Source organism: Sturnus vulgaris, chromosome 8, assembly GCF_052056855.1.
Source record: "Sturnus vulgaris isolate bStuVul1 chromosome 8, bStuVul1.hap1, whole genome shotgun sequence".
Lineage (NCBI taxonomy): Eukaryota > Metazoa > Chordata > Aves > Passeriformes > Sturnidae > Sturnus > Sturnus vulgaris.
The window spans coordinates 29,474,105-29,493,386 of NC_142250.1; the positions used below are offsets into that span (position 1 = coordinate 29,474,105).

At 37.7% G+C, this 19,282-nt stretch overlaps 1 protein-coding gene across 4 annotated transcripts in view; it reads left to right on the forward strand.

Moving 5' to 3' along the window:
- The window catches only part of VTI1A (vesicle transport through interaction with t-SNAREs 1A), a 258,318-nt gene that overhangs the window by 146,659 nt on the left and 92,377 nt on the right, over positions 1 to 19,282 (forward strand). For 2 of the 4 annotated variants that reach the window (XM_088169337.1, XM_088169338.1), the window contains 2 exons: positions 9,828 to 9,898; positions 14,207 to 14,279. In XM_088169337.1, the coding sequence (XP_088025463.1) occupies positions 9,828 to 9,898; positions 14,207 to 14,272 (137 nt within the window). In that variant the 3' untranslated portion in view covers positions 14,273 to 14,279. The remainder of the gene's footprint in view (positions 1 to 9,827; positions 9,899 to 14,206; positions 14,280 to 19,282) is intronic. The other 2 variants (XM_014872501.2, XM_014872502.2) reach the window with 1 other exon arrangement.

Here is a 19,282-nt window from a genome sequence, read left to right on the forward strand (position 1 = left end):
CTGGGACATCCCACAGAGATTGTTCAGCTGCCAGCAGCTCCCCATGGCACCCCCAGTGCCCGTGTCTGTGCCAGCTGCAGTTCAAGCAGCACCTGGGGGCAAGCAGTGGCCTCTGGTAACCCTGACCCAAATCCTCAGGGAACCAAAGACCATCTCCAGTAGCTGGGATGGCACTTGGAACCCTCCAGGCTGCTGCTTTGGGAACATCCAAACTGCTCTATTCTGGAGCAGTTTGTTTCTAGAAATCTCCAGGTCTGCCCTAAATCAAATTATATAGTGGGAGTTTAATGTACAGGTGCCAAAGCTGTTGATAAGCGTTGCTGGGTTGCTCCATCAGAAGAAATCACACTTGTCATCTTAGGCACTTAATGAAAAATCAGGTTTTTCAACAATTTTTCCTAGCAGGGATGCCTTAGAAACAAATTGTGTCTATATGCAATAAAGGTCCCATGTAAGTCAACCTCTGACACACCATCTGAAGATTTTAACTTGATCCTTAAAATATGAGTTTACTCTGAGGAGTGCTGTCAAAATTCTATTATGGGATAGTCTTTTTTTCCATCTCAGCAATTTCCAGGAGAATACCTTTGTTTTACAAGAGTAGAGACTTTATAATTATGTATATATATGCATATATATACACACAGCCCTGCAAATTCAACCAGGATTTCAAAATTAGTAATTAGTCTGGATTCTTTCTCTTTTGTATACCTCCTGATAACACTGATTTGCAAGGCCATCGAGTATTTTTCATTGTTCCCTCTGAACCTTTGCTGTGGGTTTAGTGAGGCAGTGGTTTTCTCAGCATTACTCTGTGTGTAATCAAAGGCAACATTGCAGATGGAAATAACTAGCACTTAGCTCATGTGTGTGAAAAAGCAGCAGAATCCATAGCTGCATTGGTCCTGCAGGGTACAAAAAAATAAAAAGAAAATGGCTTGAGATGGGAAGCTGTAAGTGGAGGAAGCTGTAAGAAGTGTGCTGGGTAAGGAGCACCAAGATGTTTTTCTTGATGTTTTGTCCTTTAGGTACCCATTTTTAAATTGCTGTATATGTCAATTCAACACAGATTCTAATTGATGGGTATAAATATCACAGTGTAAAGTGATATTTAGGATTTAGATTCAAAATGTAATAAAATGCACAATCTACACAAGTTCATCACCCATCAAAAATACAGCCAAGTGAGCATTTGCTAGAGATCCCTCCAGAGAATGAAATTCTGGGAGAGGGCTGGAACTGGATCTGCAGCCAGCCCAATAAACTACAGACTGTCCCTTCCCTCTGTCCCTTGTCCCTCCACCTCCGAGTGGCTGCTTCAGATCTGGTAGAAGAAACATCATTCTCTGCAACCAAAACCACCATCATGACAAAACTGTTGTGCACTGCACGTCACTTGGTTTTCTAGTTGTAACTTACCAATGAATAACATTGTCTTGAAAGGGTTTTTTTCTCTCCAAATTGCACCTCTTTTAGAGCTATATTGTATTTTCAAGGGAAACTAAAGCTTCATTAGTAATTTGGTACTCATTTTTTTTCTTTTTAAAAGGTGTTTTTGTAGTATTGGTAGAAACCTTGAACAATAACTTCCCTCAGCATTATCTTTTTTTTTTTTTTTTTTTTACTTTGATACTTTCATCCTCCAGTTTTGCAATGCATTTCTTTTTATGGCATTTAGATTTTGAGAGATTCAGTTTATGAAAAAAATGGGAAACATTAAAAGAATGAGCTAATTAACGTTTCTTCAGCCTATCCAAGGTACACTATTGTGTTAGAGTTTTGCCCCATTTGTAATTTAAGCCTGTTAAAGCTTTGTTTTATCATATATTACTGATCTGGGCTTCTGTTTGCACTTACTGACTGTAACAAGCATTTCATTTTATACAGAGAAAAAATGGTTTTGATTTCAGTTACTTTTTTACAGTACCCGAAAAAGAGAATGGGATTTGCAAATGATAAATGGGGAAGTTGACTAGCTAACTAATAAAGATTTGTCTTAATCAAGTATGATTTGTCAGAACAGGAGCGCACTGGGGTCAGGGCACACGCAATGAATAATACAGCATTCACTGGAGAGAAGGACCAGGCAAAAGGCCTCATAAATATGCTGTGATTACCCACTGCTAATTCGTATTCAAAGAGTGAGTTGCACTGAAGCCAGCTCCGAGGTTGCTGAGCTGTTCACCTGCTTCATGGGCAGAAGAAATGTTCCATGTTTAAGAAAGTTTATATATATATATATATATATGTATATTTATATATACACACACTGCTTACAGAATACTTTATTTATGTGCAGACTGCTGCACTTTTTGGTCAATGTGTTTAAGCATTATTTATTAATCAGCTTCTAAGTTTGTTTTATTTTTCTAATGTCTGGGTGTTATTTTATTTCTGGGTTTTTTTGTTTAAATATGAATGTGAATACAGCAGGAGATAGTTCCATTCACATTTGAAATGAATTTCTGAACTGTGCAAGAAAGGTTAAAACACTCTTTAGCTCTGTGGAAGTATTAGAGATCAAACAGGCATAGACTTCTTGTTTATGTTGCCAGCTTTCCTGACTTTCTAATTGGCCTGCAGATTCAAGATAAATCTGGTACATCAGGATGTTGGGAGAAACCTGTACAAACCCAAGTGCAATTTTATTTGGCTCTGGCTTTATTTTCTGATGTTGACTTTGCTTTTTTCTTCAAGGAGTACTTTCTCAGATTGAAACTGTTGAAGGATATACTCTTCTCATAGGCCTTCTGATGTCCAGAGGAGATACTGCACAACACCCTGTTTTACCATAACCCTGTGTTACTATTGATAAGTTTAAACTATATAAATGGGTCATAAAGAATCAGTTTGAAACAAAAAATAATAAATTGTTCCAGTGCTTACAGATATAACTAGCAGTCTTTGTTCTTTGTCACTGTGCTACATAAATGTCATATATGGTGGTTTTATGTAGTTAAATAAGATTGAAAAAAATTCTCACTCCACTCTTCAATTTTAAAACATATTTCAGAATTTCAAAACATTTTCTTCTCTGTTCTGTTTGCTGGTTGGCTAACAGCCTGTCTTATCTATTTTGTGCTTAGCTCTATGTCTTAAAGTGCACTTACTGCTTTAAGAGTGGATCAGCTCTAGAGATAGGGCCAGCTTTACAAGCTTCAAGCTGCTCAGTGCAGGAGTTTAAGTTGCCAACTCTCTGCCTGTGCATTTTAAGTCTTTAAAATAACCAGTAATGTGGAGTCCAGCGTAATTATTTGTATTGCTCGGAGTTTATAGCAAACTGAGTAGATGGTGATTAAACTGGGTAGACTTTTGATTAAATAATGATTATGAATCCAGCCTTGGATGAACCAAAGATCACCATTGTGTCATCTCTGTGCTGTTTGGAGTCACAAGTTTAATTAAGTGACAGTTTGTGGCTCAAGTTTTAGAGGATGTATTTCTGCAACTTAATTTAGATGCAATCAGCATTTTAATACTCTTTCCTGCTAAATAACTTTCAGACAAGTTCAAGACTGGCAGCACTGCAATGAAGCATCACCGATTCCTGCACCAAGCTCAGAGCAAGCAGGGGCTTCTTCCATCCTGGGAGCACTTAAAAAGTAGCAAAATAAGACACTGGGGGTTGACTCCCAACTTCATGTACATTGTTAGTGATTGAAATGGGGGGAGCAAGTTGTTTACTTATTGATGTACTAAAGAAAGGTTTCTTTTTTGCCTTAGAACTTATTTGAAGGAAGAGGGTAGGGGAGGAAGATGTGATGGGAGGAATTTGGAGCAGATGAGCAGTGCTGGGCTGGGGCATGGCAAGAACAATGGCCAGCCTGCAATGTAGACAAGTGCTCAGCAGAATCAAAGTCTGCCACCTCCTGTGAATGTTGCTGTGAGGATGTTAGTAAGGGAGCTCAGCTAGATTGGTGATGGGAGTAGACAGAAAAAAAAAATACATCAGTTAGTGAGAAATGAGTTGTTTTTTCCCAGCAGATTGATGTAAGTTAGGATTTCAGAAAAGGTATGAAACTTCAGAAATAGAAAAAGCAACTGGAGGTGAAGTTACCAGGTCTGTCATCTTTCTTCTTTCTTTATCCTATTTTCTTCTCATTCATCTGTCTTTTTTTTTTACTGGGGAAGGAGAAACCAGGAGTGGACCATGGGAGGTGTTAGTTATGAAATGCTCCCAGTTTGTTCTTAAAGGCATGTGGCACCTTCCTCAAATATCTTTTCTTCTTTATTTTGAACAAAGCAAAAAGACTGAATTCTGATTAGGTGTTCTGGATGTTTTTCTCTCTGGCTTCTCTGACCTCAGTCTCAACCAACCCCTTTTGCTCTTGGCCAATAAAAATAATTTCATGAACATCCATTATAGCTTATAGGGAGACCTTTTCATTTGAAAAATGTTTGTATTTTTACTTTGGTGGACATCTTGGACTTTGGAAGTTTGGAAGGTATTTTTAGATGTTACTTGTTTCCACAGTAAGACTGGGCAACTTCTTTTATCCTCTCTTGCAACTGAACTTCTGACAGCTCTGGAAGTGTTGGATGTCCTCAATGAATGCAGTGGATTGTTAGTGCTCTTTCCACCTGTATGGCATTTGCTTCTGCTGAAGAAGCCAACTAATCCCTATAAAAAGTAGCTAATTTTTATTTTATTGTGTTAATTGGCCGCTTGGCAGCATGCAGATTAACATCTTCATGGCAGATTCTTGAGGCATTTGAGCACTAACTCATGTTTCACTGTTCTGTTAATGCTCTACAAATTGTCTCTCCATTGGCTTATGGCTGTTAGATTATCCTTCATTTATCTGTGTTACCCTGTACTTGTTTTTTAATAACCTTAATGATCTTAATCCTTCTGTTTCTAATTATATCAGCTGTTCAATGTAAATATATGTCAGCTGTGAACTGGGGAATTTATTGGACATTCACCTGTGTCCCTATACTTCAAGATATGTCATCACTTTCTTTATTAACTTTCTGCTGTCAGAAGCATAAGGTGTTCAACTCAACCCTGCATTCTTCAACTCCTGCAACCTATATTTTCCAAGTTTGTAAATCTGCTTGCTGTCACCTCTGAACAGCAAGTTTTTATAACTTTCTAGTATTTTTTCCCAGACATTGCTGTTGATGATTTATGCTAGACTCCTAAAATCAAAACTTTTAACCTGTCCAAAATGAAGTGGCTTTAAGGAAAAAAAAAAGTCCCAGCCTGTGTCAGCACAGTTTCCAAAAATCTTTTATAAGCTTTTGCTGCATCTTCAGAGCATGTGATGTCTCTGTGCAAAGACAGCACACAATGGCACTCCCCAAATGGCACTGCTCACTAGGCAGGGCTGAGGATCTCAGCCTGGAACTGTTCCTCACCCCTATTCTGGTCAACACACACTGGTTTTTATAGTGTATTTCATGATTCTGTAGAACAGCCATCTTGATTTTTAATATGATATTCTGCTTTTCCCAGTATAAATTAATTTATTTTTTCCAACCTCGAAATACATAGCTCAGATGCATTGTATATATGATGAGATTGAGCAAATCATATTTCCAGGCATCTTCTCTGTGATTTGGTTGGTTTTAAGCTTTTTTTTTGTATTTAAAATCATATCAAAATATCTGCTGCATCTTATGACATTTTTATATGTACACACACACACATATATGTATACACACACACAGGGTATACTTTGAAAGAAAAAGTGCTCTATAAAGTATTTTGGATTCTTTTATTTTTCATATGAAAAGAAAAATGGAGAGTCTGTCTTCAAAATTCATAAAAATGCATGTTTGTTTATCCTAAAGCCTGGAGAGGCTCATTCCATGTCATTCCTGTGTCTTGAGTAAATATATTAGTCATTCTTAGGGCAAAAAAGCATTATTGACTTGAGTGATTAGAAAAAGCTCTTTCAGAATCAGTTTAGTTGATAAAGTACATAAATTCTTAAATGGCTAGAGGCAAAAAAGTAAAAGAAAAACCAGTCAAGCACAACTTATTTTGCGTCCTTGATGTGTGTGTAGGTATTAGAAATCAAGCTCTGTGGACCACGTATTAAATAATTACAATTTGTATGTATAAATAAATACTGCATACAGCTTACAAGCAAATTCCAAAGAAAGGGCTTATTCAGGAGTGCAAAGCATTGCTAGAAGTGATCATTGTCTTTTGAGTTTATCTCAACATAAATGTTGAAAACCATGTGCCAATTTGTGCACACATGAAGGGGGAAGTTAGGATTGCATTTGTTACGTTTAGGGTGGGGGAGTGTTATTTTTTTCTTCAAGTGGGGAAAGTTGTATTCATTCCTCTAATTAATTTCAGTATTTTCAGATGAGAAATGTTGTATTTTCTTGCATGACATAGTCTCATAGAACCAGGCACCATTTGTGTTGGACTCACAACATGGCATTTTTGAAGTGCTTGGCACTGAAGATGATGATTTCCCATACTTTGTTCAAACACCTTTAGGGCAGAATACACTTAAAGCTGTGGATTTTCACATTTACCATTTAAGGATGATGCTTGTTAATATTATGTACTTTTTCAGAAATGGTTTTTCCTGGCCATCACAGCATTGTTTAAGACTGAGATAATTGCTCTATCGAATATTCCTGCCCTCTGTCAGTACACAGATAATAATGATGTAAATGCATTCACCCTTCTGCTTCTCACAGTTTAGCTGTAATTTTAGAACATAATTTTATGCATCTCTTTGGGAATTTCAGTTAGAAGAGGCAGCACCACTCAGTCTTTGGTAGGACTTGGGACTGCACCATAGTAAACATTGTCCATACAAAACAGCTGAAAGGTTGGCATAATCCCCAAATAATTGACATTGTTAAGATTCTGTGGAAATAACACCATTACTGGCAACAGGCAACACCCTTTAGTTTGTGTATTGGTCTTAATTCATGCATCTGCACTACAGTATATCTTACAAACCTGACCTTTTCACATAACTGTAGTAGCTTCATCAATGACTTGCATTATAAGTAGGCTGGGAAGATCTATACAGCACCATTGCACTAAAAACATGAATCTGGCACACAGATGAATGTTTTAACTGCAATGAAAACATCAGAGTTGTGGGGAAACCTGAAAAATGTTAGCAAGCAGATAGCAAAGATATCAAGCTTTAATTATCTGTACTGTGGGCTAATGCTACATTTTTCCTAGTCCCAGGTGCTTTCAGTTGCAAACCAAGTGAAGAGACATGTTTTCATATCATTGAGAAGTCTTTATTTTCTCTGTGTAATAATATTTTTGTTTGATTGTCTTGACCTTCCAGCTAAAAATCAAGTTTCACTGTCACCAGTGAATTTTCTGAGTAGAATGAGGATATGAAGAGGATAAAGGTGTCAATTTATGTTTGCAGACTTATTGTGAGATTATGTTACCTCCGTCATGTCTCTTTGTTCAACTTATGTTGTTATTTTAGCCCAAAAAAGGCCAAAGATCATCAACGAAAGTGCATGTAGAGTAAAGCTGCTCCTGTAAAATTGATGATCCGTCCAATTATTTATCTATAGAGGCTGCTGGGAAGAAACGCAACTATCTCAGTTCTCAGACCCCTCTGCTAGGTTGAACTTCATGGCTGAAGGTTTAATCCCTAAGTGTCATATCAACAATTCATTCTGTGATATTCTGGCTGACATGCTCTCCTTCCTTATTTATTGATGTCTTCAGTCATCGACAATGAGAGGAAAATACACTATTCGTCAAAGTGACGGTGTTTTACCCTCACTTACAGTTGATGCTGCTGTCACATTGATGGTTGGAAAATAAACTCAATCATTATAAAAAGCTAAGAGTGTGAACTTGCCAGTGACAGGAAGAAGATGAAAAAAAAATATACAAACCCACAGTATTGCTTAAAAATTGGTGTAATAAAAATAAAACTGTTTCCTACAAAGACATTTTTGAACTTTGTTCATGAGATACCAAACTATTTTAGCAATGTATTTTATACTTATTCCTTTGAAGGAAGATCTGCATCTCATACTCCTTTATGTCTGCAAACATAAATGTAGTTTTTAGCTCTAAATACACTTTTTATCATTTCACCTCATGCTACTAGTTTAGTAATTTGTTGATTTTTTTTCCCTTCTCTTTTAAAAGATTTTTCTTTGTTTTTTTTTTTTTCCTCCCCTGGATTATATTGAACACATATATATGTTTGTGTATTACAGTATTTTGAGTGCTTTAATGAGGAAAAACTCAGTATAGTTCCATCCTGTAAGTCCTTTGACGTGCAAACATAGGCAAGGCTCTCATGAATCACTTTCTGAGGCTGCCATTTGTGTAACTGCACTGCACTGTGCAGCCTTTTTAACTCCAAACTCATGTATCTTACCACATTTCACCTTTGGGAGGCATTGTATATACAGCTAAAAGTAAAGAGCAGCGAGCCAAGAGGGACAAGATAGCATAATGAGGATGTCAATTTGTGGTCAGAGGAAATATTTATCTTACTTGTACTATACTTGGCAACTGATAGAGAAATATATATGTAATGAATTTCCTCAGACTTTATCTGGCAGACTGTGTACCTTGTGTTAAATGGATTTAAAAATAAAATTGCTTGTCTCAAACTTTTAAAGTTTGAGGCGATTCTACTTTGGATTGTTCCTTGAAAATGGACTGTATCTATTTTTAAAAAATCATAATCATGTTTACTAACATATTGGTGAATTTTTAATGATCCATTTCTCAAGGCTCCTTGAGTAAAGACATTTTAGGATCCTGCTCACTCACCACAGCAAAAGCAAGGCTTTTTTTGTTGCTGTTTAAGGAAAAAAAGCCATGTTATTTGTAGTTTTACTGTTTTGGTTCGTATCTCTGGTAAGCCTGCTAAGTACCCTAAATGAATGTGCACAGAAATGCTGGTTGTCTCACACGTGCTGTGTGTCCTGAGGCAAAGCTACAGCTGCTTCAGCTCCTTCTGCCTGCTTCCCCATCTGTAAAATGGAATGATTTAACTTATTTTTCTCCTTCAGGGAAATACAGGGAGGGTTTCTTAATATTTCTATAGAGCTTTGAAGATTAAAATCTCTTCTCTATACTTGCTGCTAATATTTCAGTGTTAGAGAAGCATTTGATTGAAGCTGTTTGAAGAGTAAAGTTTTGGCATCTTGTGTTGTCTTTGTACCATATCTTGAGGCCTCTCCACTATAATTTTGCAACCTTTGGTTCAGCATAAGCTGTGGAAGCAAACAACCCCTGTGTAAACAAATGGTGATGACTATAAATGAATGTCTCTGTCTGCTGTTGAAAACATCAGGAGATTACAGCCTATCTCTAAGCCAGCCAGAAACAGTCCATGGTGGAGCAAAGCAGACACCAGTAACTGGGATGAGCCTGGAAAAGCTTTCATTTAAGCATCAATGGTAAATGCTGAGAGGCACTGAGAGAGGTTTTCTTCTAATATGACTTCTGTGTCTTTAGATGTACAAGGGTGGCTGGTGTTGTAGCAAAGGCTTACTGACTTCCTTGAGCTTAAGGAGTAGATAGGAAGTGTGAGCATCCAGCATCTAGAGTAAGTTTGAAATTCTTCTTGCCTTTATTTCACAGATCAAAGGTCAGCATCAATTCCCAGGGCCTAGACAATCTCAAGAGACTGCAGAGGGGCAGCTTCTGGTTTCGTTTGCTTCTTCAGTTTTATGTTGTTTGAAAAACTCAAAATTTAATATAATGATGTATTCCTCTTTGCAGTTAGGAGGAGTGATTAGGCTACCACATGTATTAAATGCACTTGTTAGAATCTAACTTGGCATTTTAAGGCCTTGCAGTCACAAGCTGTATTTTTCATGATTTATATTTTCATTTTTTAATGCAGAGCAGATTGGACAGGAGATGCTTGAAAACCTCAGCCATGACAGAGAAAAGATCCAGCGTGCTCGGGAAAGGGTAAGTTTGATAATAACTAATTGCTGATTCTGCACTTTATTTGCATTGGGCAAATTCTTTGTGCATGCAAAAATAGTCCAGATGAGATATAATCACCATCTGCAGTGGAGAAATTACAAAGTGTCTTACATGGGCCCCATCCTGCCAGGTCTCTCTGATGGGGAGTCACACTGTAGTCACCAAATCCGCTGTTGGAAGCAAATTTTCTGTCACTATCACAGTTAGGTCAGTGCTCTGTCCTTTGAAGGGTTTGTTGTGCTGTCAATTCCAATGACTTCTTGGGGTTCCTATGAAACAGTTCAGTATCATAAGTGAGCTAATAGTTGAGCAACCTTACTCTTTGTAGCTGCAGATGCAAATAACAGCCCCTCAGGCAGGTCTGTGTGAAGAGCAGGTACTGCTGCCCTGTCTGCAACCAGGGTAACAAACCTGTGTCACTTTTGGCTCATGTGGCCTCCATGGGGATCAGCTCCACTGTGCAGGGTCAAGGGAGAGCTCAGAAGCCCATCCCATCCAATGTGAGCAAGTTCTCTCAACTTCCATGTGGGAACCCAGCCTCTCTGTCTCTGGTTTCTGCTCACAGAACCAGGACTTTCTGTTCATGATGTGTTGTTCAGATACTTTCCCAAGTGTCCCAGTTTTTCCACAGGCAGGTTCTCCCACACATCTCTTAACTGACCAGTGGCACTTTAAAAAAACTCCTTTATCTGTCCCAAGGAGTTTCTTCACTTGGATAGCTTTGATTAGTAAAGCTTCCTATAACAGCATCGCAGGCATTTTCTGCCAGCTGTACCAGTTGCTGTCTGAAGTGCTGGGCATTAGCTGCTTTAAAACACCAAATAGAGCTAGATGACTAAATGTAACTAAGAATTGTGAGGATTGACCAAGTTTTGTTCTGGCAACTTGGTGTCTTATTTCACCTCCACTCCTTACATCCCCAGTGACTGCTGAGTCTGAAATGCTTTTCTGTTTCTAGCTAGACAAATAAAACCCAGGCAATGGAGATGAATGCTATGTATTCCTTTCTGCTGATCCTATATATCCCAGGGATGTAGTTCTGATCACTCAATGTACACATGGTGCATAGCATAACTTTTCCTTTTCATTACTTTCCACCTGAGGAGCAAATTTCTTTGATGGCAAAATCTGTAAGATGCAAAGAGCAAGATTAAAAATAAAAAAGATATTCTAGGAAAGTGCAGTACATACACACTCCACCACAGTGCAGTAAAAAGCCCTCTTGTCATAATGGAAGATCTCAAATTCCAAATTTTTTTATCAGAAGCCACTTAAAATATTTTCTTTAGGGGATTCAGAAAAGTTCTCCAGGGGATCCACATGGGTGTATCTGTTCCAGCTGTCTATATACACTCAGATGAACATTGAGGGGACATCTTGGATAATTTGGCTCGTTTCCCATTTTCTGGAGATTTTGAAAGACCAGAACAGAGGATGCTTTATCAATGCACAATACTGCTGTACAATAAATACATGGAGTTATTATCTTATCTATCAGAGAATAAACTTGTCTTCTGGAATGAAATTTTTAGCTTGAATATGATGGTCAGCTTTAACAGTTTAATTTTGTGAAAATTAGGAAGATACTTTTTTTATAAGCAAATTGTAGATAAGTTAATGTCTCGATGGTAGGTTAAATTTACATATATGAATTTTGCTGTCTGTAGAGTAAAACTCCTATTTTCTTCTGACACAAAGGGAAGGGATAAAAGCTCTGCTACAAGTCCAGATAGGTTAACTGGACTATATACAGGACATTAAAAGATGCAACAGTTTTTAGGAAAACCTCAAAATTTGTCTAAGGCAGACAAGATAATGTCAGCATCTTGTTCATCTTCCTGCTTTCTCATTATCACTCTTAATATTATTTTTAAACACCATGTAGATTTTCCATTGCTAATATCAAAGCCTGTTTCAAAATGTTTTCCCTACAGCAGTTCTGTGAAACGTGTGCTGTTTAAGAGGTTCACATTCCACCAGTTCCATTCCACACTTCTGTGCTGTGCTGGTATTGGTAAAGAAATGGTTGAAGAACTGCAATCAGATAATTCAGTTTTAAATAAAAACAAACTTACAGTTTGAAACTCTTCATGTGTTTTTTTTTTTTTCTGCCAGAGCAGGAAGGAAAGGTGTTTTCTTAGCATTCTCTTGGGAGGTAGCTAGAGATCTTCCAACTATGTGTGTACGTGTTTGTTTCTTTTTTAATGTTTCTTTCGCTTATTTTGTGGGTTTTTTATTACCATAAAAACATGAGGTCGTCTTGCTTAGAGGAGTTTGTCAAACCTCTAAGATTCAGCTTCCCCTTCCTAACTATCAGCACTGATTCTAGCTGTCAGGTAGAATCCTGCAGCAAGAGAGGAAAGTTAGGATCAAACATTTAATGGTAAAAAGGAGAGTGCTACTTTTCTGTGGAAAGGGAGGAGAAGCCCCAAGTGTTAAATGCATCTTTATGAATAATAAAAGACCAATGTAAAGCTTACATTTGTACTTCAGATTCCCTTCTAGCATAGATAAGAACTTGGCTTTTTAATGAGCCTTTTAAAAATTACTGTGACGTTTTTTCTTCTGTTACTTGTGTCAAATTGGGCTAAACTGCTTTTCTGGAGCTTGAATTGTCTAGATGAATCAGGAAAAAATGAGGCAATGGCCTCCCTGGAATATAATACTCATCTTTGTTCCATCATAGCACATAATTACAGAGATCTGAGAGTTAGTGCAAGCCTTCCCACTGAATATGATATTGCTAAGAGCAAGACTTGATTGGTGTTATCCAATCCCAGCTTCTACTTGGTATTTTCTTAATAGCTTTTAGAAGAATGAGGAGGAAATTTATGCAAAAAGGTTATATGATGCTGATTGTCACATCACCTACTGATTTCAGTAATAAGAATTAAGCCTGGAAGCAAATATTTACAGGATTGTGCTCCAGAATAGAAACTTTAATATTTCTGCTGTTCAAATATTCAAGATATAATAGTGGTTTGTTATGGTGAAGGTGATTTGTTATTGGAAGACTGCCACTCTCCTTGGCAGAGTTACTGTTTTGATGGATTTGTAACACAGGATGCATTTTGTCTACTACAACCAAGTTTTTTTCAGTAAGAAGTCAATGACTCAGGTAATCCTTTTATTCTGATTTGATAATGAAGAGGTAAATATTCAGCTTTCATAAGGAGAATAATATTTTATGTATGTACACACAGCTGTGCTTTGGGGCATGTTTAGAAATGGTGGTCCCTGCTATTTCATAACTGAAATAGTCATAATCATTACATTATCTTTTTACAGTAGATTTTGATGTCCCACTGGTTCCAATATGTCTAAAATGTCAAAAAAAGTCTCTCCTCTGTCTGCCAGTAGCAAACGAAGTGATAGGAGAGCAACTCCATTCTTATAATCTTCTAATTTCTGGATTTTCTTTTGTGGGACACTAAAAAATGCAAAAAGAGAGGGGACATTTTAATCCCTTTTAAACAGCAATAGAAATAAACATGAAGTTCATTTGCTTCATAACTTTTCATCTACTCTATTTCATTTTTTACCTATTTCTCAGTATTTTTGAGAGCTGTAGAACAAGACAGCCAATTAGGTGTAGCTGTGAACTGCAGGTGTCCTTTGTCCTAATAAACTACAAAAAATGGTCATTTCAGTGAGTGAGAGTTCCTTTCATGAAAATAACCCACCATATATACTGTACAGCTGTTCCTTCTCTACATGTATATATACTATTCACAAAGCATTTGAGCACCCAGGCCAGAGGTGGCTGCTGTAAGGTCAGTACAAGTTTTGTATTTAAGGGGCAGTATAGACGTATTTCTTTTACACAGAATTGCTAAAAGGGTATATTTTTTATTTGTTTCTTTCTTTAAACTACAGTCTTTGAAAAACAGTGAAAGAAAGATATGTTTTTCTTTTCATAAAGCATCAGGAGCACAGCACATGGCTGTCTCTTCATCCCTTGATCCTTTCACTAATATGCACAAACAATACGCATACACGTGGGAATTATGGATTCCAATGTATAGAGCTTCTACCTGCAACCCTTTATTTGTAAAGCTTTTGCTCTTTATCCTGACTCACCTTTGTTGCCTCAATGACTTACCTTCCCTGGGTTTCATATTTATGCAAGTGAGAACAAGACATTTTTAAATGCCGGTGCTTTGGTGGCTTTACGAGCTGGTTGTGTGCTAAACCTGAAGCTGAGTGACTCAGAGGTGTAGAAACACCTGTCCTTTGTACAGAATGGAGCACATGTGCCTTTTACCTTTAATGGGCCTCTTTTCTCCCCAGCTTAGAGAAACAGATGTAAACCTGGGGAAGAGTTCCAGGATTTTGACGGGAATGTTGCGAAGGTAAGGCCAAGGTAGGGACATTTCTGCTCTTTCTTTTCTTCTTCTCTCCCTCCGTGCCTTTATTTTCAATTTTACTTCAACCTCAACATTTTGCTGGTGTACCTGACTTTTTTTTACCCAGGCTGCTAGGTAGAATGTCTTTGGGTGATAGAAGGCTTTGTCATGCCTATGGAAAGAGTTTTCTGTAGCCTGAAGGATAGCCCTTGTGTAATGATTTCTCTTCTTTGTTTCTTTGTAGTTGTTTGGGGGGTTTTGGATGTGTGTTCTGAAATTAAGATTTTTTTGATGATGATTTCCTGTGTTCTTTATTCTTGAGTGATTTTGATGTTTTGAGGGGTTTTTTGCCTGTTAAAATGAGGAAGTTGCTAAATGTTTTGGGGCAGCATAAAGTCATGTGCAGAGAAAAGGTTAAAATTCTCAATTCTGCCTAAATAAAAGGGGCAGACACACTGTCAGCCCTTGTGGTTTTAGCATGTTTCTTCCACACTTTCAATGTTTTGAAAATTGTCCCTGGGATCAAAATGAGGAAAAGGAAAATTGTACAATGTCCTAAAACTCTCTGTGTGACTGAAGAGAGGGAGTTAACCACTGATTACTTCTCCCCTTAAATTTGCATCGGTGCATTCTCAGACAGATTTTTTTGAATTAGTGGCACCTCTGGATATGTGTTCTTTACCCAGTGAAACAGCACCTGAGCTTCTCTGTGATGTCCATATTTCTGCACATATTCAGCTTCCTAAAGAAGAAAAGCATCCCTCTAATAAGCAGTGCTGGGTGCTAAGAAAGCACAGGAGTTTAGTTTAAAGGAGTTTAGTGCATCCTCTGAAGAGTTCAGTCTGAAATTACCCTTGCCACAGGCTTTTATGTTGTGTGTTTGCTTAATGCACTTTGCTTATAAAAATAAAAAGGGAAGAAAAGAGAAGAAAATTTTAGCAGAGTTGTTGGTTTGTCACTTGGCTTAGGAAATGTGAAAACTGGAATTTTACAAGTTGTTCTTTAGCACAGGCTTTATTTCTCCATAAGTCTCCTCCAAAAAATACCTTTGTTAGTTCCTTGTATACCAAATTGACAAAGGTTAAAATGACTGAACCTGATGCCTTCATTCCACGGATTTCTTACAATTCCAACTCCAAAATGTAACACATAAAATTGTCTGATTAAGAGTAATATGTAAATGACACAAGCTAAATTCAAAATCCATGGAGGAAGGAAGTGGCAATTGAAAGGGATGGTTCAGTGACTGTAGACAATCAAAATAAACTATAAAAAAATGAAGGAAAAGAAAAGACACCAACCAAACCCAAGTCTCCCCCGGAAGGGCTCTGCGACATGAGCTGTAACGAATATTCTGCATATGTCTCCATTTTGTCAAATCTCATTAAAGGGGTTTCTTGCTTTATGTCAATTGAGCTGTCCAAAAATCATTCATCATTTTAGTGTAAAAAAAATCATGCAGTTATTTAAATAATATCATATTAATGTTAAAGTTCAGCTGTCATTTAATAGTACGGCTTAATCAGACATAGCATTTAGGAAAAATAGTTTTTTCGGGCTTTACTTGGCTTTCAGGTTGGCAGATTCAAATAAGGATTTATGGGTTTCTAAACCAATGTATTCTTTCCATGTTTATGCTTGAGGTACCCCAGCCTTTTTCGCAGCACCCTGTAGTCTGTTATTTTCAATAAAATAAAGTATCTCCTCATATTGTGTTTGAATACATTTGCAAGTAATTTGGAGAAGCTGAAACAAAAAACATATGCTGTAACCTTTGACTTTGTTTTGTGTTTGGGAATCACAGTTAGGAGTCCTAGTTTATAAGTGTTCCATAAGCCAAATGAAAAATATGATCTTTCTGAGATATACTTGGGCTCTTCTTTTCAGACAAAAGGATTATGTAGTCGAACACCACGATGGCATGTTTCTGTGTGTCAGAAAGGCACTGGATTTCCTTTTTCTTCAACAAAAAGGCTGAGCTGAGTCACCCATCTAGATGAAAGTCGGGTTAGGATTTAAGCTCAGGTCAGGTAAATATGCCAAAAGCAATGCCAGCATAGAAGCAGCTTTGGGTAGACAGTTCTCAGGATGTTGTTTAAAAGCACATAATTGATAGACCTACAGTGAATTTAATTTGTTTGAGATTGTTGGGTAGAAGGATCTAGCATTATCCCAGCCTCAGCATCATCCTAATTTGTTTAGTTACAAGAATAATCATGAAATACAGACCCCAAGAAATCAGCAATATTAGATAAATACAAGTAGAAGAAATATAATTAGCACAGATTGGCAGTTGTTTCCTAATTTCTGCATGCTTCAGTGCACACAACCCAATGTTTTACATAATTACTGGAACCAATAAAATAAAATCTGGAGGATCATTCTCCACATCAATATTATATAGAAAAGATAATGTTAAATTGAACATTGCTCAATGTAGTGGCTGTTCCCACAATATGTATTTGCTGATATGCTTGAAGTCATATGCCATGCTAACACCCTGTGCTTCAAATTAATGCCTAATTCTTTCTAATTTTACTGCCTGGGAAAGGTAAAGCAGCATCTCTTTTGAATCTGGCTGAATATATTAAGAGATCAGGTATTTAGATAGCTAGAGGGCTAAATTACTGCCTTTGTATGACCTAAATTCCCTGGCCATGTGTTTGTGCATAAAGTGTTCTTGAGATGGGAGTAAAAGCAGAGACAGGTTTTGTAGGTTGCCATAGCTCACTAAGGAAATCAGTGGCATAATGGGGAGACGTCTTCCTATCCCAGTTTGCTACTCTAGCAATAAGGTACCCAGCCTATGTATTGGAATTTGTTGTCTCACAATATTTTGGGTATGTGGGTAAGAGTATTTTTATAGTAAGTATTTTTAAATAGTCTCAATACAATTTTTTAATATTCTCATACAAATTATCTATACATTCGTGATCTTTTTTTTTTTTCAGTAGCGACTACTTAGGTTCTACTCTGCTATTACATTCTCTCATGGCATGGCATCACTAGGATCAGGGGGAATGGCTTCAAAATGAGAGCATATTTAAATTAGATATTAGGAAGAAATTATTGTGAGTGTGGTGAGGCATTGGAATGGATTGTCTCGGGTCTCTATCCTGTGGCCTGTACCCCAGTGTGAAATGGGGAGCGCACAGTGTGCTAGAAAGAAGTAGAAAAATAATGTGTTCTGGAATGTCTTCAGAGTTTTGCCCATATCCTAAGCCAATAGCCTAGAAATCTTATAAGAAAAGAGTTTGGAAAGTCTCCAAGCCACACAAAGCCCAGTGGGAAACAAGCAAACCTAAAAGTAACCAGATAAAAATTTCAGTAGATTTGAATCTTTTTTCAATTAGCAGATAAGTTCCATCTACCCCCTTCGAATTGCGGGAAAATATTTTAGAAGAATAGCTGCTACACTCCAGAACTTTTTATCCTGTCTGTTTCACCAGGAAATTTTTGTGTCAAAAATACTCTTAACCTTCAGATTTCAGTGTTCTAAATTGTTATCAATGATGTTTTGAGAAGATTATTAACACATCTGCATTTATAAAAGAGACTTTTAAAATTTGATTCCCAACAGGACAGAGACACTAGCTCTGTCTGATAGAAATGAGGCTGTAAGGGTTCAGTCCAGCTCTCAGGTAATAAATTATGTGACTTGCCAACAGCTGCATGACCAATATGACTGCAGTCAGAAATGGAATGTGAGTTCTGGTGAAACTGTTTCACTCTTTCCAGGAAAATCCTAGAAGTCCTGCTTCTTGCATCACTGCCAATCAAAGTTTGTTCTACTTTTGAGCTCCGGGTTATTTCAGACCTTGCAGTTGTTTTCCAACATTTCACAGAATTGTAGGACAGTTTAGGTTGGAAGGGACTTTAGAGGTCATCTGGTCCAACCTCCTGTGCAAAGCAGGTCTCATTAGAGTAGGTTGCCCAGACTCTCTTCATTCAAACATTTCAAACACATCCAAAGCTGGAGATGCCAGTGCCTGTCTGAGCATTCTGTTCCAGTAGCAGCTGAAATAAGCAAATTCTGCAGGTATCTCACTGAAATTTCCCAGCATCCAACTTGTGTCCATCGCCTCTGGTGTTAAGCAGAAGTGATTTAAAACATGATTTTTAGAATTGGCCTTCACAGTTTGGGCCCGGATTGCAGTTTGTTTCTAGTGGTTCTCACACAGCTTTGGCGGTGGTGATGTTGTGGTTGTTGGGCTGAGGGGACACTGGGTGTGGGGCAGTTCTTTAAGCAGGGCATGGGATGCTCTGCCTCCACCCACTGACCTGGGCTGTGACCATCCAGCACTGTATGCACAGGACTTCTTTATTGCTTTCTCTTGCTCCTAGAGATGTGCAAAGTTAAGGGTGTCTGTTCTGCCTCCTTGCTTGGCTACAAAGCCCACATTTCCACATGTTTAGAGCAGCAGCAGGGACAGTCATGTCCCTGTGGACACAAACCCAAACAAAGAGTGAGTGTTACCACTGCCTTTTTCCCTATTTCCCTACCAATCTCTGTTTCCATCCTCAAAAGTTCATGACAAAAAGATGATTTTCTTCTGAGCTAAAGCCTGTTTCAGTCATACTTGGCCATGACTGTTGAGTCTCTGCAGTTTTCTGAAGGCAGGTCTTTGTATCACTGATCCAGGGTGGATTTAACATACAGCTACATTTCCCTTGTTTTCATGCTAATAGAGGAGTTCCTCTTTCCAGGATATTTGGTCTCAAGCCAAAAGGAGTTTGAGTAGGAATTTTCTACAACTTTTTTGTACATATATTTCTATTTTTACTTCAAGATGTATTTCTACACTGAAAATGATTGAAACTGTAAATCCTCAAGCAAAATATCTGCTCCATGTTGAATATTTACAGCTGCAGCTGTTTACCTCTGTAATTTAGACCTTGATTAGGGAGCATATTTAAGCATATGGTTAACTTAAACTAGAGAAGCAATTCCCTTAACTTGAGGGAGGCTGAATAAGGGGGGGAAGTTAGTGACAGAATGATTCTGGGTCATCTCTTGGGG